Genomic DNA, 24,051 nt, shown 5'->3' on the forward strand with positions numbered 1-24,051 from the left:
GTTATTTTACCCCACCCAACAGCTGGCATTCCAGAAGGCAGCCTGAGCTATAGTCAAAATATGTCGCAAATATATAAAGTATATACCAAACCCCCAAGTTACCCAGAATGCTAGGGCGTGAGAGATTCTGGAGAATGGAATATTTTGTTGCCTGAGGTCACATTACTCCAAATCTCCTTTTGTCTTCCCACTCTTGGGGTTTTCCCCCAGCTTTATTGAGATATACTGACATATAACATAGTATAAGTTTAAGGCGAACAAGGTGAATCCACTTCTATATTTGAAAATGATTATCACCAGAGTGTTAGCCAAGAAACCCTTCATCACATCACATGATTGCCATTTCTTTTCTATGGCGAGAACACTTAAGATCAACTCTCTTAACTTTCAAGCATATGATACAGTGTTATTAACTATAGTCACCACGCTATGCATTAGATCCCCAGAACTTATCCACCCTATAACTGCACGTTTGTACCCTTTGACCAACATCTCCCCAATCCCCATACCCCAGCCCCTGGCAACCACTACTCCACTGTGTTTCTATGAATTCAGTTTTTTTTTTAATTTTATTCATTTTTTTAATGTTTATTTATTTTTGTGTGTGAGAAAGTGTGTGAGCAGGGGAGGGGCAGAGAGAGAGGGAGACACAGAATCTGAAGCAGCCTCCGGGCTCTGAGCTGTCAGCACAGAGCCTGATGCGGGGCTCAAACCCACGAACCGCGAGATCATGACCCGAGCTGAAATCGGGCACTTGACTGACTGAGCCATCCAGGCCCCCCGAGTTTGGTTTTTTTAGATCCCACTTAAATGAGAGCACACGGTATTTGTCTTTCACTGACTTATTTCACTTGGCATAATGCCTTCAAGGTCAATCCATGTTGTTGCTAATAGCAGGATTTCCTTCTTTGTCATAGCTAAATAATATTCCTCTGTGTGTGTGTGTGTGTGTGTGTGTGCGCGCGCGCGCGCGCGTGTGCGTGTGTGTGTGTGTGTGTGTGTACCACAATTTCCTCATTCATCCACTGATGGACACTTTGGTTGCTTCCATATCTTGCCTACTGTGAATAATGCTGCCTCCCACTCTTGTTTTTTGAAATCTTGTCCAGTTAACCTATCTTCTGGTTTTTGAGGCTTGCACAGGATTTCAGGATTCCCATATTTAACACTAGGAATCAGGGGCACCTGGGTGATTCAGTTGGTTAAGCATCTGACTTCGGCTCAGGTCATGATCTCACAGTTCATGAGTTCGAGCCCCGGGTTGGGCTCTGTGCTGACAGTTCAGAGCCTGGAGCCTGCTTGGGATTCTGTGTCTCCCTCTCTCTCGTCCCCTCCCCCACTTGCATGAGCCCTCTCTCTCTCTCTCTTTCTCAAATAAGTAAACATTAAAAATTGTTTTTAAAAAGGAATCACACAAAATACTCGACTGGAGAAAGTGTAAGAGACCAGATTATCTATCCCTTGGAATATATTTTGCTTTTATTAAAATCCTAGAGGTGTGAGCTTCCCTTTTTTCATCAGTGGCCTCTCTCTCTTCAAATTAGTGTATGGTCGGGGTCGGGGACTCTTGTCAAGGAAGAGTCCTAATTAGTGACATTCTGGTAAATGGAATCTTTATTTTAAATTAACCACTATTGGGGCACCTGGGCGGCTTGGTCAGTTAAGTATCCAACTTCAGCTCAGCTCCTGGTCTCACAGTTTGGAGTTAAAGCCCCACATTGGGCTCTCTGCTGACAGCTCAGAGCCTGGAGCCTGCTTCGGATTCTGTGCCTCCCTCTCTCTCTGCCCCTCCCCTGCTCATGCTGTCTCTCTCTCTCTCCCTTTCTCTCAAAAATAAATAAATATTAAAAAATTTTTAATTAACCACTATTAAAGCTGTCTTCATTAGAATAGCCTGGGCTTGAAATTACGAATAAGTCAATCTCTGTAAGCTATTGTGCTAGTTTTCTTGGTTATGCATATGCCCAGAATCTCATTATCTCTAACATTCTCAGCCACCTGGGTGTAATGGGGGTGTGATTTATGAAGGATCACAAACTCCTCGCAGGCCTTTTAGCCACCCAGGCTCCAGTGGGGTGGACCGAACAGACCAAAACTGCTATACAATGTTTTTGGCTCTTTCTACTAATTTTCCTTTTGTTGGATCTCACATTGGCTTCAGGAGTTATATATGTCTGGGAAACTGACACTGCAAAGTTCTGGCTTGTTCCCTGCCCTGATGCTAAGGGATAAATATAGATCTCAACCACTACAGAAATGTGGCCAGGATTCCAAGGGGTGTGTGCGTGAGGGGCAGTGACTGTTCAGGCTATTCTGACGTGTGGGCTACAGAAAAGCTTCTTTATGTCCAAGACCCTCTTTGGGGATGGAGGGGCAAAGCAGGAGCCTGGCCCCTAAAATCAGAACACATAACCCACATTTCAAGGGGCTCATGGGTCGACACAAATAAGGAATATTGTAGGTGGCTCGGTGTGTGTTGGGGGGGTGGGCAGAGCAAAGAGAATCTTTCCTGATGCCCTGGATCCTTTTGCATGAGATCAGCCTTATGAAAAAAGAAAGTTATTCTTGGCCATGTCCCCTCACCCCCAACTCCCACCCACGCCCACCCCCTGCACACGCTGATACTCAGCTCTCAATTGAGAAGAGCAAGACTTAAGCTTTCCATTGGGCCCGTAGTATCTTGGGCGCTGGAGGAGAGCAGAGGGCGGGTAGAGCATGAGGTGAGGGGGATGGGGAGTCACTCATCCTCGTGACCCAGAATATCCCCCCCTCCCTGTGATGATGAGCTTGCTTTTCCAGAAGGGCTTTCCTTTGATTCAGGGAATGGGCCAACCAATGAGAAAGGGGCATGTTAGATTATTTTGGGGAAGGGCTCGTGCCAGGAGGGTGCACTTTTACTAGGCGACAAGTGTCCCCAGCAACCAGTGTCTCCTGTACCAGCAGAAGCTCGGGAACTCTCACCCCCTTGCCTGCCTCTGCCGCGTCTTTGCCCACTGACCAGCCATGAGAAGGCAGCTCCGGTCCAGAAGGGCTCCGGCCTCTCCTTACGGTTATCGCTACAGACTTGTGAGTCCCAGGGAGCAGACTATTTTGCTGTCCCTTGTTAGTGGGGTTGTGGTGTGCACAGATCTTGGCTTATGGCTGCTTCTCCTTGGCACGGGCAGAAACAGTGAGGTTTATGGAAGCCTGTAGTTTCAAGATCGAGCAGCGACTCCTGGCACCCCACTGAACCCTACATTGCTGCATTGAAGGAGGAAGCCCCTCTTCCTGGGGAACAAAGATAAGGGAGGGGAAAGATGCCAGAGAAGAAGCGGCCTTCTAACATTGGGGGAAGGGGGGAGTCTAGAATTTAAACAGACCTTTTGGGATCTGAGAGTAGAGATTTCATTCCCATAGCAGGAAATTCAGCCAGGGGAGAGGGAAGGGGAAAGAGGAAACCACAGACCCAGCTGTCTTGGTCCCTTTGGGTGGAAGCTTCTCAGGAACCCGGCTGCTCTTTTCCTAGAGCAGAAATTCCAAACTAGCGCTAAAATCACAGAATCGTTGTTAGAAGCTGGGAGTAATCTCAGACATCATCTCTCCAGAAGCCCTCGGTGTAGAAAGGAGGCTGCCGGGGCTCAGAGCGCACGAGTGACTCACAAGTTAGCAGGAGAGCCACAGTGAGAATGCAAGTTTCCCCACTTCTAATCTTGTGCTCTCTCTGTTATACGTGCAGTGTGCAACTCCCTAGCCCCCTGATCCTCCGCCACCCGCCGCCACCCTGCGTGCCACCCCACTCTGCCCAACACACACACACACACACACACACACACACGCCCATGCACGGGCACACACACACATGTGCACACACACCTCCCTCTAGTTGCCATTTATCTCCAGGGTGCATTACAGAGTTCTTTGAACCCAGAGTTTCTTTGAATTTACTTTGCTCTAAATCGTTATATATGCCCCATGCAGTACTTTTTTGGGGGTGGGGGGAGTGTAGTCTGAAATCTCCCCTAGAGAGGGCTGTGATCCGAGCCCCAGGAGGAAACAAAGCTTAATCCATTTTTCTTTGGAAATGGCCACTTGTATAACCAGGGATTTAAGTAAAGACTGTCAAGAGCCAGCAGAGGAAACCACGAATCCTTCTAACCCCATATCACCCTACAGAGGGCTTCCCTCAGCTTTTCAGCCATACTGTGTAGAAACTTTCTTTTCACATTTCCAAAGTCCCTCCCAGCTTTCAGAGTGGTCACGATCCGCAGGGCACAAGGAAGGAATCTATATTCCTATATATTCGTATATATATTCCTATATTCCTATATAACTATTCCTTCCCTGGCTTCTTTTCTATGTAACGTTGCTAAAATGTTGTGTATAATTTCAATTCTTTGTCAAGTGCACCAGAAGATCTTGCTGTTTGTAAGAAAGACTTCATTTTTTCTATCTTTTTTTTTTTAGTAGGATTCGAATTTTATTATTTTTTTAACACGAAATGTAGTGTCAAATCGGTTTCCATACGACGCCCGGTGCTCGTCCCAACTTTCAAATGCGTCGGGGGAATCTCGCTCTTTATAGGGAGTACTCGATCAAATTTGAAAAGAAACTCCTTGACGCAGTGAATAACCGGATGCTAATTTCCCTTTTAAAATTAACCAGCCATTCAAACGTTTACGGGGTGTTACTCAATGCAGGGCACAAATTTATCCTTTGGGTCATACTGTTTGTTTATGTGTTTATATGTTTATATATTTAGAGTGCTCAAAATGGAGCCACCCTCTGCCCTTCAGATCTTCCCTTTTAGGGCAACAGGATGGCCACAGCACACACCCACTGCTACCTTCCAACACATTCGCACACACCATCACATGAGGGCAGCGCCACTTTAGGAGACCGGCAAAAACAGACCCTCTCATCACCGAAGGATTCCCCGCAGGATCCGGTTAAACAGTTGCACAAGAGGGTCTCTCTTGCACCAGATGAGGTTCTCCTACACCTGGAAGCAGAGGGGAGGAAAAAAAAAAAAAGATAGTCGAGGTTCCCGAAGCCCGGGCACTGTGAGAGCCGTGGGGAAAATTAGCTCTGAGAAGGTTAATTCTTCCCGGGAGGGAAAAGCTTTAATGACAAGCCATCTTTAATGGGATTATCACGAAAGCTCATATCTACAAATAAGATCAGGCTGAGGCCAAGGCCAGCTGCCGCCTCTGCGGAGCGGAGGTGGAGGGCGGGCACACAGGGGACGTGGAGAGAAAAAGGAAGTTGTGCAAATTTAAAGGCGATACAAATCCCTCCGCGATGCACTGTTACACTTCAAATTCCCCGAGGTTCCCAGACGCAGATTCTTCGGGGGCGTGATGACCACCCACCACAGCGCCCAGTCCTGCTGAGGTTAGGGCGACAGGCTCTGTGGGAGCAAATTCCCCCGGGGTCCAGCCTCAGAAGTTTGAAGTCAGGCGGTTATCCCCAGCACTTGTTCAGTACCTGCTGGTTACCTAGCTGTGGGCCCCGCACTGTAGAGGGCCGTCCAGGAGTTACAAAATACCGACTCCGGGGGCCCCTGGGTGGCTCAGACGGTTAAGCGTCCGACTTCGGCTCAGGTCATGATCTCGGGGTCTGTGAGTTCCAGCCCCGCGTCGGGCTCTGTGCTGAGTGCTCAGAGCCTGGAGCCTGCTTGGGATTCTGTGTCTGCCTCTCCCTCTGCCCCTCCCCCCCCCCCACCACAAAAAAAAAATATAAAAAATTAAAAAAAAAAAAAAAGAAATACTGACTCTGTCCCCTGGGTGCTCAGAATGTAGTTTGAGAAGCTAGACGTGTACCTGTGTTCACGCACAAGTGAAAGAGATTTACGAACATTTAATTCATCCATTTAACACAGAGTCCACGTTAGAGTCAGAAATCCTCTATTATAAGCACCTGCAATCTCTTGGGAACACAGAACCTAACACATTGTTGTGCTCCAGAAATCTGTTAACCACCTCTAGGCACTTGTCTTCGGTGCGACAGAGGAGAAACGTCATCGTCCAGGGTAGCAAGACCTAGGTTCTGAGATTGTCAACTCTATCACACACTTGCTGTGTGGCTTTACCTACATCCAGTCCCCTCTCTGGGCCTCCGATGGACAAGGGGATCTTCAAGGTCCCTGTCAATTCTGATACAGTGTGTGACATGAAGCTGTCCGTTTATACAAATTAGAGAGCAATTCAAGAGTGCTTATAATCAGGAGCTAGACAGCGCCGGGCAGACTGAGTACCGAGAGCAGAGCCTTGTCATTCTGTGTCACTTTTACTGATTCTGAACAACCCGATTTTCCAAGTATCGCCCCCGCCCCCCCCTACAACTAATGGCAGCATTTTTAGCTGAGTGTCCTCTAAATGGCCTTTGAGGAATCAGGCAGGGAGGGGGAGGCACGGAGCCCCTGGCCTGTATCATTTGACGCATCCAACCCCAACAGGTGCACAGGCCCGGCCACTCTTCAGATTTGGACAGCAAGAGAGAAGGGAGGGTGGCCTCATTTTCTGCGGCCGCAGTGAGCCTTCGCAGAGCCACAAAGAGCAAAGAAAGATCCACCTCTCCCGCCTATGGCTGGGAGGCATTTGAAATACCGTTGGTGATGTCTGGGTTTCTCTTTTTTGGTTTAATTTTCTTAGAACCACTCAGAGAAGATTACGGTTTCAGATCTCCATGGCTGCAGTCAATCAACAAATATGTGCTGAGCGCTCACTACGTGCCTAGATTTTTGCCGAGGGTTATGGGGTGCGGGGGTGGGTGTGGGTGTGGGGACTAAGGAACTATCTGTTGAAGTTCCGGCCCTCAGGTGGTCTGTTCAACCAGCTTAAGGCAGGAAGAGGTTCCAGCTCAGGGGACAGAGAAGCGACCAATAAACCCCTATGTTCTTCTGCTGGGAAGGGAGTCTAAGTTTTGAGGAGGGGCACAGCAGCTGGCCTCTCCTCCTGCTGTCTGTCCCAGGCTATTTTTCGCACAGCTTGGGCTGGTAAGGTTGAGCACCCGCAAGGGTGCAGGACTGAGGGTGGGGCTGGCTTAGACTCAGAATTTGCCATCACGGACTCAAGTGCCTAAATTGACTCCATCCTCGGGGCGCCTGGCTGACTCAGGGGGAGCACGCGACTCTTGAGCTAGGGGTCCTGAGTTCGAGCCCCATGTTGGATGCAGAGATAATTAAAAATAAAAATCTTAAAAAAAAAAGTAAATAAAATAACTCCACCCTCCAGTGTCGAACTCAGCTCTACCCTGAAAAGCCAGACAAAGGGAAGCGGGAGGCCAGGGCCCCGGGACAGAGTAGTGACATAAGCAGTCCTAGGGGAAGAGCCAAAAGGCGTGAAGGCAAGAATACAACTTACACCTCTGCGGAAAGAATATTGGGTCAAAAGTGGGTCAGAGAAGGAATATTTCCTCCCAATGAACAGAGAAAGAAAACGTGCCTCTTGTAACAACGGGTACGTGAATGGGGAAGTGGAAATTCGAAGCATCTCCAAATCTTGAGTCACTTTCCATTTATTTTTTTTTTCAATTTTTGAAACATTTTGAAACATTTTTTAAGCTTATTTATTTTAAGAGAGAGGGTGAGCAGAGGAGGGGCAGAGAGAGAAAGAGGAGAGAGAGAATCCCAAGCAGGCTCCGCACTGCCAGGGCAGAACCCAGGGCAGGGCTCAAACCCACGAACCGTGAGATCATGACCTGAGCAGATATCCAGAGTCAGACACTTAACTGACTGAGCCACCCAGGCGCCCTGTTTTCCATTTCTTTTTGGCTGGCGGGATGTGCCGCTGGAAGTTTTTTTGTCGAAAAGGGGATTGTGTTTTGTCACCATTCCAGGACGATCAGGATGAAGTAAACCAGAACTACTTGGCAGACGAAGAGGAAGAAGCGGAAGAAGAGGCTCGGGTGATGGTGGTACCCGATTTGGAGGAGGAGGAGGAGGAAGAAGGACAGGAGGAGGAAGAGGAGGAGATAGAAGAGGAAAAGGAGGAGGAAGAGGGTCAGGGTCCGCCAACAGGCAATGCCTGGTGGCAGAAATTGCAGACCGTAAGCGAATACCTGTGGGATCCGGAGAAAAGGATGTCTCTGGCCCGAACAGGTCAGAGTTGGAGTAAGTCCCAGTTGTCCCCATGCCCCAGTCGGGTGTCCTTTGCTTTTGGCTTGGTGTCCAGGACTCCTTTACCACACGTTGGATGGGCTTGTCTGCAAACTTCTCTTAGATTTCATGCAAAGGGCTCGGTGCCTAGGGACATGCCTGGATGTGGGCAGATGCCATGGGAAGAAACTCCGACCGAGCAGGTAAACACACTGGCTTGTGGAGCTGAAATCCGCTGGGCTCAACTTCATTCGCGATGCCGAGACAGTAAGGATGAGTTGGAAAGGCACAGATTTTTTTTTTTTTTTTTAAGGAAGTCCCAGCCCTGTCACTCTCTATCTGTGTGGCCTTGGGCTCATCATTTACCCTCTCTGAGCCTCTGTTTCCTCACCTGCCAAATGAAGGAAATGATCCCTACCTTGTCTCTCTCAGCCAGTCGGCTTGAGGCTCCGATGAGATGTTAAAAATGGAAAGTTGAAAGTGCAGTTGACTGTTGAACAGCACAGGTCTGACCTGCACGGGTCCACACAGGGTTGCTTTTGGTTTTGTTTCTGTGTTTTCCGAGAAGTACAGGCTAGCGCTGTAAACGTTAAGAGTTTCTTTCCTCTAGCTTACTTTATTGGAAGAAGACGGTATGTATAACACAGGTAACATACAAAATAGGTGTTAACGGACTACTGACGGTATTGGAAAGGCGTCTGGTCAACATGAGGCTCTTAGCACTAAAGGGTTTGAGGACAGTCAAAAGCCAGACACAGATTTTCGACTGCACGGGCCTGCTGCCCCTGAGCCCCACGTTGTACAACCGTACGGCGCAGGGGACCGTTTCTAGGATACAAGCCCCAAGGCCCTGCCGACCTGAGCAAGGGTTTACAGGATCTCATCATTTGGCTCAGTGACGTTAGAGAAGGAAAGCCGGGGGGCCTGCCCTGGGCGCCAGCCTGTGGGTGCCTCGTGCTCCCACGGCGTGTGCACAGAGAAATCGGGTTTAAAGGGAGCGTTTCCAGCGATTAAGGCTGAGCCCCCGTCACGCTTCATCAACGGCGGAATTGCATTTCTTAGCTTTTCGTCTTTGTGCCACACGCCGCCACCGCTTGTACCTCACAGCTTCCCCAGACTCCTTTCCCAGGGCCTTGCTCACCTCTTGCTCTACGAATGCAAGAGCCTTCTCCTCAGGAGGTTTAGCCTGGGATAAAATTCACACTTGCCACAGTCTCTGCATGGCCCAGAAAAAGAGCGGCCGCTGGTTTGGAACTCAGTTAACCCACAGGAGAAGGGCAAAATAGATGACTCTGTGGATGAAATAAGAGTCCCCCAGCGCCCAGGGTCTAGGTTGCTAAAGTTGATGGTCATGCCTTCTAAAGGCCCCTCTGGCTGAGAATTCTCTCCCCTCCTAGTTTACGTCTCTAATTCAGCTCAGTCAAGGTGAACCGGCCAACCCTCCTTCCTGGAATTAGGAATAGCAGGTGTGGCGCCGTGAGCAACACCCACCTCCCTTCACCCCTCCTCAGTTCCCAGCCCCACCCCTGCCCATCCCTCAAACTCTCAGCTGGAACAAATGTGCCATTCAAGGAACATTCCGACATTCTGGAAGCTGTAGGCAAATGCTGGACGCTCGCTCCAAAGGGGGCACAGCTGTTTCTCCCTTGCCTAAAGAAGACTAGAGACACGGGCTGTGAAATGCAAGTGTGATTCTGGGAGAGAGAGCCATGCTTTAACCCCTAAACAGCCAGCCATTGGAACCTCACCAGAGAAGCTGATCCAAACTGCTCCTGTGGAGAATAACCCGTAGGCCAAGAAAGAGCGATGAGGGAGAAAGGTTCGAGTGCTCAGGGAAGATAATGGTGCTGGGGACTCTGCATGGCAGGCCATATCCAGGCCTCTGGACAGGAGGTCTGAGGAGAGCCCGGGAACTCAGGCTTCTGCTGTTGGGCTATGCCTGGGCCATGGGCAAATGGCGATGTTAATGCATAGACCACCAAGCGTATGCTTTGCTGTCCTCTTGCTTGAAAACTAGGTGTCCACTTGGGCATTTACTAACCCTATCCCAGCCTGGACATCAACATGACCAACATATTCACCCAGCCTATGATTACATTCTGGGTTTTTTCTTTGGTAGCTGGGTAGCCTCTATTTTTAGGAACTATATGTTATTTTATTGGATACTGACAAGAACCATATGAGGTAGTAATATTATTATCCCCATTTTACAGATGCAGAAACTGAGGCTTAGAGAGGGTAAGTAACTTATCTAAAGCCCCGCAGTCAATAAGTGGCAGCACTGGGATTCAAACCCAGGTCAGATGAACACGGGGGTGTAATTCTCTTGCCGGAACACCACACTGTCTTCGTGAACGGTAGTGATGAGCAAAGCCCGGATGGGTAGGGTCTCAGGACCTGATGGGATGTTTTGGTGGGGGGAGTAAAGAATCTGGATCACGGGTGCCTACTATATCCAAGATATCCAGGTCTATACAGGCTTGGGGAAAGCATTCAGGAGAGAACCCTGGATTACCTAGAGGAGTGGTCCAAGTAAAACTTGGATGTCCAGAGCAGAAAAAGTTGGAGCGACCAATAGGCTCTGATGGGTATGGTGCTTGGTTTTCCTTGGTGGGGACGGGGGTGGGTGGGAAGCTGTGTTAGCTTAACCTATGGCAGACTTCAGGGCACCATCCCGGGCGAGGCTCAGGGGACTCACTGCTAGTGCCATTCTCCTACCTACAGCTTCCTAGCCACACATCCTAGACAAAATGGAAGCTATACCTCCAAGGGAACGTACCTGTATTCTATTGCTTTCCTTTCGTTCATGAAACTGAGTCTTCTAGTCCCCCAGGATGGCTCCCGCCATCGGCCCATCCCCAGGATGGGGATGGGGGTTGAGGAACGGAGGCGAAGACACAGGGCACATCCCATTAGGGCAGCCAAGGGGCAGCAGCCCAGGATCACACAGGTGCTACCGTGTCCTCTCCAGGGACTCCAGCTGAATCGATGTGTTCATGTTCCCGTTCTGCTTCAGTTCATCTTATAAAACATCAAGCTTCCATTTCCAGTTGGGTTACTAAGGATCTTTCTTCTCGTTTCCTCTCCACTCCCCTCCCCCTTTTTTTTGTTTTGGCTAATTTTATCTGGTTCATGGTTCAATTTAAAAATTATTATTCGGATTCAGTTTTGGGTACAGCAAAGTTACGTGGTTTGTTCCAGTTTCTGGTTCACGATTCAGTTCAAATCTGTAGTTCCGACATCGTGTCACTGCTGTGAGCGGAGCCAGATACCGTTGCCCGAGAGAGAGCCTCCAGGAGACTTGAAAAGAGTTTCTCAGCTGCAATCTCATGCTCGTTCACCTCGCTCGGGGCTGCCTCGAACGGGGGCAAACCTAATCCCGATGCCACCCACAGAGGAGGGGCTCACACAACCGTGCTTCTGGTCCGACAGCAAAAATAATATTAATAATAACAATGGTGAGGGCTGCCATTTAAAGAGCACTGGGTAGGGGCGCCTGGGTGGCTCAGTCACTTAAGCGTCCAACTTCGGCTCAGGTCATGATCTCACATTCGTGGGTTCGAGCCCCCACATCGGGCTCTGTGTTGACAGCGCAGAGCCGGGAGCCTGCTTCGGATTCTGTGTCCCCCTCTCTCTCTGCCCCTCCCCCCACCGCTCACGGTCCGTCTCTCTCTCAAAAATAAATAAACATTAAAAAAAATAAAGAGCACTGGGTATCTGCCAGGCTCTGCGCTCTGCTATTCACATGCATCTTTCAAGGCTAAGAAGTAGGTACTATTACTGTCCTCGTTTTACAGATGAGGAAATTGAGACCCGGGAGGGTGAACGACATGTCCAAGATGAAACAGCTAGGAAATGGTCAGGTCAGGATGGGATGTAAGGAAAAGCAGAATTGCCGGGATTGTTAGGCATGTAGATCAGTATATGAGGTTAAGGGCTAAACTTATTCCCATTTTACCTGTGAGGAGTTGGCGGTAAGGAGAGGTTCTGTCACTTGGCCAGGCGCACAGGTATAGAGCATCCAGGTAGCAAGAGTCAGTAAGTAGGGCTTCTTCCTCCTTCCCTCCCCGTCCTTGTTCCTTTTGAAAAGTCGAGCCACTTAAATATTTGCTAAAGATGAGTAAGATTTGAAATAAGTAGGGTGAAGCCTCACTTTGCCTTGATTAGAGACAAGTCCAGTGGAAATTAATCAAAAGTTTGAATTATAGGCTACGTGAAAAGCAATGCAGTTTTCATCACTTGCAAATACATATAATCACTGGAACCAAGCTGCTAGGACTCTTCAGGGCATCTGCTTTAATGAATAGCGAAGAATGATTTGTACTTAGGACATCACCCGTTGCCCAGAGGGCTCCCAAGCAATTTGCCCTCCGCGGTACATTCAACTCCGCTCCCCTGTGATCTTGCCATCGGTCATCATCTGCTCAGCAAGCCCTTCCATCGGAGATGCCGTAAAGGTACACTGCGATCAGGTCTCCGACACAATTCTCACGAACTCCAAATTGGTGACATCTGAATAAGCCAAGGACATACTGAATCTGGGGGATTTGAAGAGACAAAAAACAACCAAAAAACAAAAATAAAATGCCAACGTGTTTGGGTTGGTTCTGGCTCAGGAGTTCGAGTGAGGAGGCGGGGTCTGTTGGCAAGCACTGATCACTCTCCTCTCTGATTGTTCTGCAGGCCTGATCTTAGTCATTTACTTCTTCTTCTATGCCTCCCTGGCTGCTGTGATTACCCTCTGCATGTACACGCTATTTCTGACCATCAGTCCTTACATGCCGACCTTCACCGAGAGGGTGAAGCCTCCTGGTGAGTGCCAAACGCCCTGTGCTGTCAGAACTTGCTGGACGGAAACCTGCCTCCGCAGCATGTTCAGCCTCAATTAACTTTGGTTCTTCCCGGTAATGACTTAGGGATTCAATTATTAAGAGTAAAAGTAAAATGGTATTTGGCAAATTACGGTCCTTTTTATTTTGATTGCCTGGGGGGGGTGAAGGTTTCAGGGGAATCAATACAAAAAAAAAATTATCCCAAGAATGGGTTAATATATCTAAGACGTGTTTTCATTGCCAGGAGTGATGATCAGACCCTTCGCCCATAGCCTTAACTTCAACTTCAACGTTTCCGAACCTGACACTTGGCAGCATTATGTCATTAGCCTAAATGGCTTTCTCCAGGGTAAGTTCCTCTGAAGGGGGGAAATCTCTTTGGAAGGATGATGGGGATGGGGATTCAAAATTCACAATGCACCAGAAACCCCACTCTTATTAACCCCAGCCCATCCCGGTCTTTCTTTACCTTGCACCTCCCTCAGCAACTGTACATACAATCAAAACCGCTCTAGTTTGGGATTGTATGTTGCCTTGAAAGCATATAAGCCAACTCTCCAGCACTCTGCTAAGTTCACTGGGGCAGAGAACTTGTTTTCTTTTCTTGAACATTCTAGGGCACCTACTTATGTCCTGGGCTCATCCAGATGAGTCCTGGGCTCAGTAATTATGAAAGATAATTCGAGGTGGGGGTAGTGTTGAGGAAAGAAGGGTGTTTTCCAGAACAGGAAGATTCCTGCTCCCCTATACTTTCTCAAGGGAAGGGAATTCATTGCTTGGAGATGGGCCATCTTCAAGGAAGAGAGCAAGGGTCTTCATTTAGTAGCATCCCAACAGGGAGTTAGAGGAAGAATCTCTCTGGGTGACAGTCACTCCAGCATTTTTATTGCAAGTGTTTTCAAGATGCCTATCTCTATAGCGTCATCAGATACCCTTTCAGGGACAAATGAGTGGCTTCTTGAGAAGCCCTTCCAAAGAGTGAAAACTGAGGTAGCAATCTGTTGAGGGTTCAACACAGAGCACACAGGCTATCAAAAAGGAGCCCCAGTGGGTTTACCTTGCTGCACCAATTATTTGTGGCAAAAAGCCAGTTGGATCGGTCTGGTTGTCCCTTCCTGGCCAAAGGGGGTACAGATAGGGAGTGGTAGAATGTGCACTGAATTAGGAGAAAAACAATCTCTTACGTGGTGGGAAGTGTTATGTAAATGCATAAATTTTGTCATTTAACCTTAATTCTGCATAGCAGAATCTACTGTCTCCAGTTTATGAATGGGGCAACTGAGGCTCAGAAAGGGGAAGTAACAGGGTGCCCGAGTAGCTCAGTTGGTTAAGCGTCCGACTTCGGCTCAGATCATGATCTCGAGGTCCGGTCTGTGAGTTCGAGCCTTGCATCGGGCTCTGTGCTGACAGCTCAGAGTCTGGAGCCTTCTTTGGATTCTGTGTCTCCCTCTCGCTCTCTGCCCCTCCCCCGCTCTCTCTCTCTTGCTCTCTCTCTCAAAAATAAATAAATATTAAACAAATTAAAAAAAAAGAAAGAAAGAGGAAGTAACGTGATAAAAAGTCTCCTGGCAGCTGAACCAGTGTTTAAACCCACATCCGTGGTTTTGACCCCCTTGCTACTCAAAGTGCGATCCAAGACCCGCAGCATCGGCATCGCCTGGGGGGTTGCTACAAAGCCAGGCTCTCGGGCCCTGCCCCAGACCGGTTGGGTCAGGATCTGCACTTAAACGAGATCCACAGGCGATCTGTATGAACTTTAAAGATTGAGAAATACTGCTTTTCATAATTCTTTGCTGCTGCCATATGACCAGGAGTTAGAAACTCAGTTTTGTATCTATCAGTCATGCTCAGTGTCATTTTGGGTAAGTCTGAGTTTCAGATCCCTCACTTGTAAAATGAGGGGGGCTGGGTCCTCTCTGAGTCCATGTAGTTCCTTTTTGAGCTAAAAAAAAAAAAAAAAACTGTTTTGGGCATCTTAGCCGGCGCAATATCTTCTTTTCTTTCAAAATACTTGTGAGATATTATAGGCGTGTTGCCAGAACCTCTGCTGAGGAAATCCCTCCGAGAAGCTAGTAGATGGAGAAATACCGATTCTGACCTGATGACAGAGGTGGAGAACAGTAGGGAAAGCACTGGGTTTTTAGTTCCTAAGTGTAGATAACATGCCCTACTTAAAAGGGACACATCTCTGAAATAGACATCCCAGAGTATCAATTTCATTCCCAGGAGGACTGAGATTTTGCAATAAGGGTCATGCCCATGTCACATTATTTTTAATGGAACTATCTCAAGAGAAACAATGAGCATGTGATTAGAGCTTCTATTTAGAAACTTATTATTTGCACATAGTTCTTGTTCTAAAAAAAAGATTAAAACAAAACCTTGAATTGAATGTAGCTTTGTCAAAGGCAAAATAAAGGCTTAACCATAATTGGAATAGATTTTAAATTCCCACTTGCTCCTGAACAATATTAAACCCAAGTCACAACCTGTCTAGATGAAAACCCAGCAGGACATTTGGAGTTTTACCACTGGTAGATCACAGGTGCACAATTTCCTCTGAAAAATGAAGCTATTGGAGGGGCACCTTGGTGGCTCAGTTGATTAGGCATCTGAATTCAGCTCTCACATGATCTCACATGATCTCACAGTTTGTGGGTTCGAGCCCCACGTCAGGCTCCACACAAGTAGTGGGAAGCCGGCTTGGGATTCTCCCTCTCCCTCTCTCTCTGCCCCTTCCTCTGCTCGTACTTTCTCCCCCTCTCAAAAGTAAAAAATAAATCTAAAAAAAAAAAAAAAAAACTAAGATACTGGGAACATGAGTGCACAGAGGCTGGATCTAGCAGGACTAACTAGATTCCATCATTTAAAACAAAACTGGAAATGATGCAATAATTTCCAAAGCTCAGTTCCATGGCATCTGGTGGGCCAAAGAGTGAGCTCACAGACAGCCCCTTTTAGCTCTCTCCCTGATGTGCATGCCTTGCGCACATGTTACGTTCCATCCAATGTAAAGGGACGTGAACTCTGAGTGCCTCGGGTCTACTGAGTGCCTCAGTAGAGAAGATCTTACCCTCTCAGTGGAGGCTCTATGGTTGTTGTTAGTTTCTGTCTTTCTTTTTTTCTTTTCTGAAAGTTATTAGAGAGAGAGAGCGCGCGCATATGCTAGGGGCAGAGAGAGAGAGACAGAATCCCAAGGAGGCCCCTCTGTCAGTGTAGAGCACCACAGGGGCTCTAACTCATGAACCGAGATCAAGAGTCCCATGCTGGGATGCCTGGGTGGCTCAATCGGTTAAGTGTCCAACTTTGACTCAGGTCATGATCTCACAGTTCTTGAGTTCAAGCCCTACATGGGGCTCTGTGCTGACAGCTCAGAGCCTGGAGCCTGCTTCCGATTCTGTGCCCCCCTCTCTCTCTGCCCCTCCCCTGTTTGTGCTCTGTCTCTCTCTCAAAAATAAATGAACATTAAAATTTTTTAAAAAGAAAGAGTCTGGTGCTTAACCGACTGAGCCACCCAGGCGCCCCTGGTTTCTGTCTCTCAACCTAAGCTTCTGTTTTGCAGTGCTAACTTCCCTCGGTAAGGGATGAGAAGCTGGTTTTATCTCCTCTTCTTCCTCCCTCTCTTCTTCTTCCTCTCCCTTCCTCCTGTCCCACAACACGCACGTCTCATTCTCTTGCATCAGGTGGCTCTCATGGACCTCAAAGGGAGATGTTTCCCAGACTGAACTTAAAGAGATTTAGTCCAAGAGTTTCACTCCTTTATATAAGCCATGCCATGACATGATTCAGTCCCTCTTCCAAGATCTGTCCACCGTGTACCTATTCCTCTTCCAGAAGTAGAAGAGGCTGCCCCCCACGCTTACAATTTGCTATAGCTGAAAAGAAATAATGGAGAATAGAGAGAAGTTATAAGGTGACCAACACATGACCCAGAGGTAGATATTCCAAAGTTCCGAGGCAATGAGAAGCAATCAGATGATGGGCTGAGGGGACTAGCCCCAAAGCCTTCCCGGAAAGATGTTACTGATGAAAGTCCCCGGGGAACGGAGGCCCGGTCACAGAGCCTGGGCCAGACGGACTGGCCTTTCAGAGGCTCACCAGCAAGCTGGGGAAAGGAAACTAGGGAGGAGGACTTCCCCTGTAGCACCCGTCTAACGTGACCCTTTGCCACCCACACACATGCTTTAGGTTACAATGACAGTCTTCAAGAGGAAATGAATGTGGATTGTCCCCCGGGGCAGTACTTCATCCAAGATGGCGACGAGGATGAAGACAAGAAGGCCTGCCAGTTTAAGCGCTCCTTCCTGAAGAACTGCTCGGGCTTGGAGGACCCTACTTTTGGCTACTCTACTGGACAGCCCTGCATCCTTCTAAAGATGAACCGGGTATATTAGCCCTTGATACTCCGGCGATGATAAGTTGGATGAGCTGGGTAGGAGGGCTCTGGCCACTCCATTTCTCTTGGGCTCTGTCTTCATACACTGCAAGTTCGGCCATTTTTACTGACAGCATCATTAATACAAACAACCAGATCAACCTATCAAGCGATACTAGCTTTTTCTCCCTGAACACTTCCTATTTCCACTCATCTCCCCCATCCCCAGCCTGCCCTTTGATGCCCTCTATCAGTAATGAGGTCCCGGGCTGTTTGGAACAGGGGACTGACACGACGTGGGGGGACAATTCTCATAGCATAAAAAATGCATTTTCCTCCTCTCCTGCCATGCCTTAGGTGGGGTAGAGCCTTACCCAGGCACATCCCTCTTAAAACCAGAAAGTTCTTGACATCTTCAGGATTCTCTTGCTGCAGTTACCATCGTATGAACATCAGTCACAAACACCACTAGGGGAAAGCCAAGCTGCACAGTTCTGAAGATATTTTGCATTCTTTGCCCTCTGTAACATTCCTGAGAGGGCAACATAGATGAACTTTATGCCTAAGGAAGGGATGGCTTAAGGGCGGTTAAGAAAAGTCTCATTTTTTATTGTCAAATCTGTTTTCTTTTTTTGATTTTATATATATATATATATATATATATATATATATATATATATAACGCTGGCTTTTCTTTTCAGATTGTAGGCTTCCGTCCTGAACTTGGAGATCCTGTGAAGGTTTCCTGCAAAGTTCAGGTAAAGTGCCTTTTTTTTTTTTAAGTTTATTTATTCATTTTGGGAGAGAGAGCGCACAGGACAGGGGCAGAGAGAGAGGGAGACACAGAATCCCAAGCAGGCTCTGCACTGTCAGTGCAGAGCCCGATGCGGGGCTCGATCTCACAAACCGGGAGATCATGACCTGAACCAAAGTCAGATGCTTAACCATCTGAGCCACCCAGGTGCCCCTAAAATGCCTTTTTGAATAGGTACTGTTAGCACATCTATTTTACGCAAAAAGATGGCTCATCCCTTCCAAGGGCTTCCCCATGGATGATTGGCTATGGGTTAGGGAAAGGGTTAATCTTTTCATAACTACACCTCCCTTTAGTACCTTCAGGCCTCCGCACTGCCAGAAAGCATTCAGGTCATGTGGGTGCGTGTGTGCCTGTGCTGATATATACCTGTGAAAGCCGAAGAAGAGCCTCAGCTAAGGCCCACAGCAGGGAACGACAGTGTGCCACGTCATTAATTGGGATTCTGTTTACGCTTTTGCTTTTACCTCTAATTACTTGTTTCTTTGAACTAAACAAACAGCTTTCATTAGAGTCATTAGTCCCTGCTTTTAAAACAGAATTTCACTTTTTGCAGCAATGACCAGTGGCACTGGGTGTTGCAATAACAAATGACTACAAGGGAAGTAGAAACACAACTCCATTAATATGCTAATTAACTGTCCTTCGGGAGACCATTAACTCCTATCTCATCTGCGCCAATTAGCTCCTTTGTAGGAAAAAGCCCTAGATCTTGGGTTTGCTTCCCAGACCGGAAGCAGTAGCTCCCTCTGGTTTCGTAACATCGACTGCACCCCCCAGCCCTGGACAGTTGCAAGACCTGGTGTGTGAAGCTGGGTGATCCCATTCTCAGTACTAGAGATACAGCTCAAAGCTTCAGGCTGGACGGTGACAGATCAGAAAGCAGCAAAAGGCGGCATGTATTCAGCAAGCGTGTATCGATCACTTATTATATACCAGGTACTTTGCTAGGTGCTGGGGGTGCCAAGATAAATATGACTCTGTCTCTGAAGTCAGGGCAATTGCGTATTACAGCTGCTATGAAAGGTGGAGCGGGGACATTGAAGAGGGAAAGGTTCGTTCCACGTGGGAGATGGTGACACTGAAGATGAGGTTTTTGGGGTTTTTTTTTTTAAGTTTATTTATTTATTTATTTTGAGAAAGCGCAAGCAGGGTAGGGGCAGAGAGAAAGGAAGAGAGAGAACCCCGAGCAGGCTCCGCGCTGGCAGCCCAGAGCTCGATGTGGGGCTTGAACTCACGAACCGCGAGATCATGACCTGAGCCAAAGTCAAGAGTCGGACGCTTAACCGACCGAGCCACCCAGGCGCCCCGATGATGAGTTTTGAAAGGTCAGGCAGGGGTTTGCCGGGTGAACAAGGTAGGAAGGACATTCATTGTGTGCACACGTACATGGGTATGTGTAAACACACACACGTGAGGTGTGACTACAAACTAGTGGGACCGATTCCACAGAGTATTCACACAAAAAAATGAATTTCATTGCTTTTTAGAGGGATGTGTAACTAAATCATAAAGACCAACTCAGTCCTAAACCAGCGTATTAAGTGGATAGAATCCTGCTTACGGTTCCCTAGTGGAAGCCATTCATTTTTCAGCTTACACAGACTCTTGCTGAGAACTGTCCTTTCAAAAGACAACAAGCAATATTAAGTCTTTACACACTGTATAGTAATCAATATTGGTCGAAATCCACACCCGCTTGTGGAAATCAAGCAGGATAAGGTAATTACTAGAATGAATTAAGGCGTATCGTATGAACGATTACACTATATTGACAGAAGTAATCACATGCCCCCCGTGAGTGATTTGCTGCTGGTGATGCAGTGTCTGTCCCTTATCAGCCCCCAGCCCTCTGCTATTTAGGACAAGCCTAATGCATAGCCAGACAGCTCAGTCCCCTACCTGATACGCTATGATGATGGTAGAGTTGTTTATTTAATCATTTCCAGTTATGGGTCCCCTCTTGCTTATCGTCCTGACGTCACCTGCTGTGCTTAAGCAGAGAATATGGTCAGAGACATGAGTTTAGGTGGGCCAGACTCTAGGCTGTGTCCCTATGAGTCAGGTCCCTGTGCACCTGGTGTGACATGCCATGAACCGAGCCCACGGTGTACGAGTCGTCGTGCAGTGGGATTATCTAGACATGGTCTAACTTACACCTGCCTCAAGGTCCAAGACCGGGTGCCAGGCCCAGTATGAGTTCTTTGGAGAGGGCCTGGTGTGTAGGCTCTTGTGCTGGAGCAGCTAAGGCAAGCCCTTTGGAGTCCTCCGTCTGGCTCCTCTAGGAGCCAGTGCAGAACCATATGGAGCACCTTGGGACTCCCCAGTCCAGACCTTCCATTCAGTAATCTTGGAACTGGAAACCAAGGCACAATCTCTTTCTGGAAACGCTCTGGGGGATAGGTCTGGGGTAAGCTATGCCCCATTCTGCTTTCGTGGGTCTTCCTGGGACAGTAGGTTGTGGGTCACACAGTGATTTCACCTGGGGCACAGGCCCCTTGAGCTCAGGCTCCAACTCACCGAGAGACCCGGCATCCGTCATATACCTGCTTTTACTTACAGAGAGGTGATGAAAATGACATCCGATCCATCAATTACTACCCAGAGTCAGCTTCTTTTGACCTTCGCTACTACCCTTACTACGGCAAACTGACTCACGTAAGCCTGTATCCTTTTCAGTCTTTGCTGTCAGAAAGGGCTCAGAGACACAGGAAGGAAGGGCTGCTTGGTATCTACGGGAATTAGGAGGCAGCCTAATTAGGAATTAGGAATTAGGAGTCAGCGGGGTGAGTAGCTGCCGGCCAAGACCAGCAGCCCCGTCTACCAATTCCCAGTACAACCGCTGCTTTCCATATCTGAAGGAATCTCAGATAGGGTCTGGTCTGACTCCTTCAGTTTACAGATGGAGAAATTAGGGTTCGGAGAGGGACAGTGACTTGCCCGACACACACAGCTAATTAGTGACAGAGCCGGGAAGAGACAAATCACTGTCGTTGCACTCAGCTGTGCCCAAATAATCACACTTGCCTGTTCCGCCCAGTGGAAGCCCCAGGGCAGTGGTTGTGGGTCATACGGTGAGGCTTCATCTCTGGCGTAGAGGTTTGAAAGATCCTAGTTCTGCTTTGACTCATGGTCTGATATCCAGGAAATCATATCACGCAGAGGCAGAATTCGTTTTCCCCAGAGGACAGTCAGACATCTGAGAGGGACTTACAAGAGAAATGTGTGATTTCCCCCACTGTCCCAGGGCAGAGCGGGCATGTCACTGGCTTTAGCCATCTGTGACTTGGCATCATGGGGTTTGCTCGGTTCCCTTTGCGAGGGGTTATCCCATCCCGCACTGACTATCTGATCCCTTCCATCCTGTGACCCACCCCCGCCCTGTCCCCTCCTCACACTGAGGATTCATTGTTCTTCCGCCTACAGGTTAACTACACCTCCCCACTGGTGGCCATGCACTTTACAGACGTGGTGAAGAACCAGGCGGTGCCCGTGCAGTGCCAACTGAAGGGCAAGGGCATCATAAATGATGTCATCAATGATCGTTTTGTGGGGAGGGTAATCTTTACTCTGAACATAGAAACCTAAGAACTTCAGGGGCCACTTCCGCTAGTTCTGTTCCTGTTCTATTTCATGGACCCCTGGTAGTTCCTGAATTCTTTTTCTTCAATCAGGACACAGCCAGACGGACACTTAAGACAGCAGATGGTCTTTCCTTGCCTTTGACATATGTGTAAAATGACATTGTGGCATTGATTTTTTAAAGGTAGTCTCTCCTGATGACAAATAGATTCTATTAATTTCCTCCCCCCGCCCCCACTTAAACGAAAACCGTTCTTGCTGCTACAAGCCTCTCACCGTAGTGTAAACATAGTGTCTGATAAAATTCACAAGGGCCATGAAGGAGACTTTCTATGATGGTTTGAAATTCATCGTGTTTTGTAAGATTCTGTTGTTTTGAGAGGTGAGATTCCTCCCAACCAGGCTGATAACTAACCTTTTTTGTTTGTTTGTTTTTGTCTTAACCTGCCTGGCAAGTTCCTTCCCTGGGAATCGCCGATCAGACCAACCCAGAATACACCTAGGGCTACCAGGCCTAGAGAACTCTATACCCAAGGGTGCTTGAGGGACTGGCTGTCTCAAATGGGCAACTAAAACAAATACTGATTTGAAGACTAGGTTATCTTCAAGTGGGACAGAAAGCAGTGCTAACTGGATATCGTTCTGGAATAGAAACGAAGACCTTTCCTATGACTTTTTTGGGAGGCGGGGTCCATAGCGACTGGGGAGAATACCTACCATGTGGATGTGACCGGTATTTGATTCCTTGCTCTGTGGTGTCATCATCCAAAGGCCAACATCCTTGCATGCAGGTCTGCCTCGGCTTCAGGGAAAGGAAAAAACAAGGAAGATTTCCGCCAGCGAATTATTCTTGGGCTGTCTGCTTGACAGTACTATAATGTTCTTTGAGAACATCGGGGATGGGCGTGTTGACCCCCGGCTACAGCCCTGGGGATTGAAATCATGGTCTGCCAACTGATACGTGGCGAGACAGAGAGCTCCTGCCGGGTCACCCTAGATCCAAGGCCCATTGCTAGCGTTCCATTTGGCTAGAAAACGACATGAGGCCGATGTTTACCCAGGTTGTGGATCGGCCAGGCTGCTTTGTCTTAGCTTTGGCCATGGGATCATTCCACTGCGTCTTAACACCTCCACCAGGGGGAGGGCTGGGACAAGGAGAAAAAGCGAGCATTTGCGAATGGCATAGGGTCTCAGGGTCCAAAGTAAGCTGAAATGCCATCTAGAAGCATCCGGAGTCTGAATGTCCTCTATACTGTTTATGCTCTCCCCAAACAGGGAACTGGCAGTCTGGTAGTGAAGACATACAAGCAGAGAAGTGACTAGGAACTCGTGTGACGAGTTATAAAACCAGTATGTGGAAATGCTAGGGGAACATGAGGAAAAGTAACTAACTTGAGCTGAGAAGGTAGCAGAGGGAATTTCACCTGCAAAGTCACGATCACGAAAGACCACGGTGTGTTTGGGTAACTGGGGGCAGTTCGTGTGGCTGGAGTGTAAGGGTCTCAGAGGAATGACCAGGAGTGGCAGGGGATTAGACTAGAGAGAGATACCGGCTGAGAGCCGGGATTAGACTAGAGAGAGAGCCCTAGAGAGAGGGCTGGGGTTTAATCCAGTAAGTGAAAAGGAGTCATTAAAGTCTTTTAAGCAGGGAAGCTCTGTGATCATATTCGCACTTCAGAAAGAGCACTTTGGCAGCCACAATAGAAAGGGTGGGTTGGAGAGGCCAAGCCTGGGGAATGAGGGAGAAGGAAGAGTCGAGAATGACTCCACAGTTTTGAGCGTGGCTGGAACCGGCGTGATGGTGATGTTGTTGATCAAGACTGGGAACACAAGAGAGAAGCGAGATTGGAGAGCAAGATGTGGTCCATTTTGGACGTTTAAAGCTCATGATTCCTATTGGTCGGACACTGATCACAAGCCGTAATCACAAGCGGGGTGGGGGAGAAGGAAATCTGAGAACAAAAGCAACATGTGCCTAAGTGAACTCTCTTAAGAAATTCTAAGCTATTTAATCTCAGGAATCTGAGCCAGTCCTGTAAACACACCACAGCGATCTAGTCTCTCAGATACTGTTTTACTCTCCGCTTGTGGCAGGAGGCGCTACTAGGGTGTTTCAGAATCCCCTTCCCACTTGCAACTCAGTAGAGGGGAGCTGACCTCTACTAACAAGCGACAAAAGATATTCGATGGCAGATCTGTGGAAAATACAAAACAAAACAAAACAACGAAACTGTCTTCCCCCAACCCCTTTCCTTACCAGATTCGAGTTTCAGAGCGAATCTTTTAAAAAACAAAGAAACAAAAGACTTGAAGACTATAACTTGAAAACCACTTAAAAAATACCTCCGAAAAACCAAACTCTCAAGATTCAGTA

General features: G+C 48.0%; 1 protein-coding gene across 2 annotated transcripts; it reads left to right on the top strand.

Moving 5' to 3' along the window:
- Positions 1–2,891: 2,891 nt before the first annotated feature.
- On the top strand, positions 2,892–22,407 carry ATP1B4 (ATPase Na+/K+ transporting family member beta 4). 2 transcript variants are annotated; one of them, XM_040467933.1, is made up of 8 exons: positions 2,892–3,066; positions 7,816–8,089; positions 12,758–12,886; positions 13,151–13,255; positions 17,095–17,291; positions 17,983–18,039; positions 20,658–20,753; positions 21,522–22,407. In XM_040467933.1, the coding sequence occupies exons 1-8, from the start codon at positions 3,004–3,006 to the stop codon at positions 21,681–21,683; spliced, it is 1,083 nt and encodes a 360-aa protein (XP_040323867.1). In that variant the 5' UTR covers positions 2,892–3,003; the 3' UTR covers positions 21,684–22,407. The 2 variants fall into 2 exon arrangements, with proteins under 2 accessions (XP_040323867.1, XP_040323868.1); XM_040467934.1 differs by having other exon boundaries at positions 7,816–8,077.
- The last annotated feature ends 1,644 nt before the right edge of the window (positions 22,408–24,051 follow it).

Source organism: Herpailurus yagouaroundi, unplaced genomic scaffold (genome assembly GCF_014898765.1).
Source record: "Herpailurus yagouaroundi ecotype Mexico unplaced genomic scaffold, PumYag 67641, whole genome shotgun sequence".
NCBI classification, from domain to species: Eukaryota; Metazoa; Chordata; class Mammalia; order Carnivora; family Felidae; genus Herpailurus; species Herpailurus yagouaroundi.

What these genes read in the sequence shown, in the direction of transcription:
- ATP1B4 (XM_040467933.1), top strand. Translation starts at nt 3,004, where the DNA reads ATGAGAAGGCAGCTCCGGTCCAGAAGGGCTCCGGCCTCTCCTTACGGT. An exon ending in CCTAAATGGCTTTCTCCAGG is followed by an intron (nt 13,256 to 17,094) that starts GTAAGTTCCTCT and finishes CACATGCTTTAG; the next exon opens with GTTACAATGACAGTCTTCAA. An exon ending in ACTACGGCAAACTGACTCAC is followed by an intron (nt 20,754 to 21,521) that starts GTAAGCCTGTAT and finishes TTCCGCCTACAG; the next exon opens with GTTAACTACACCTCCCCACT.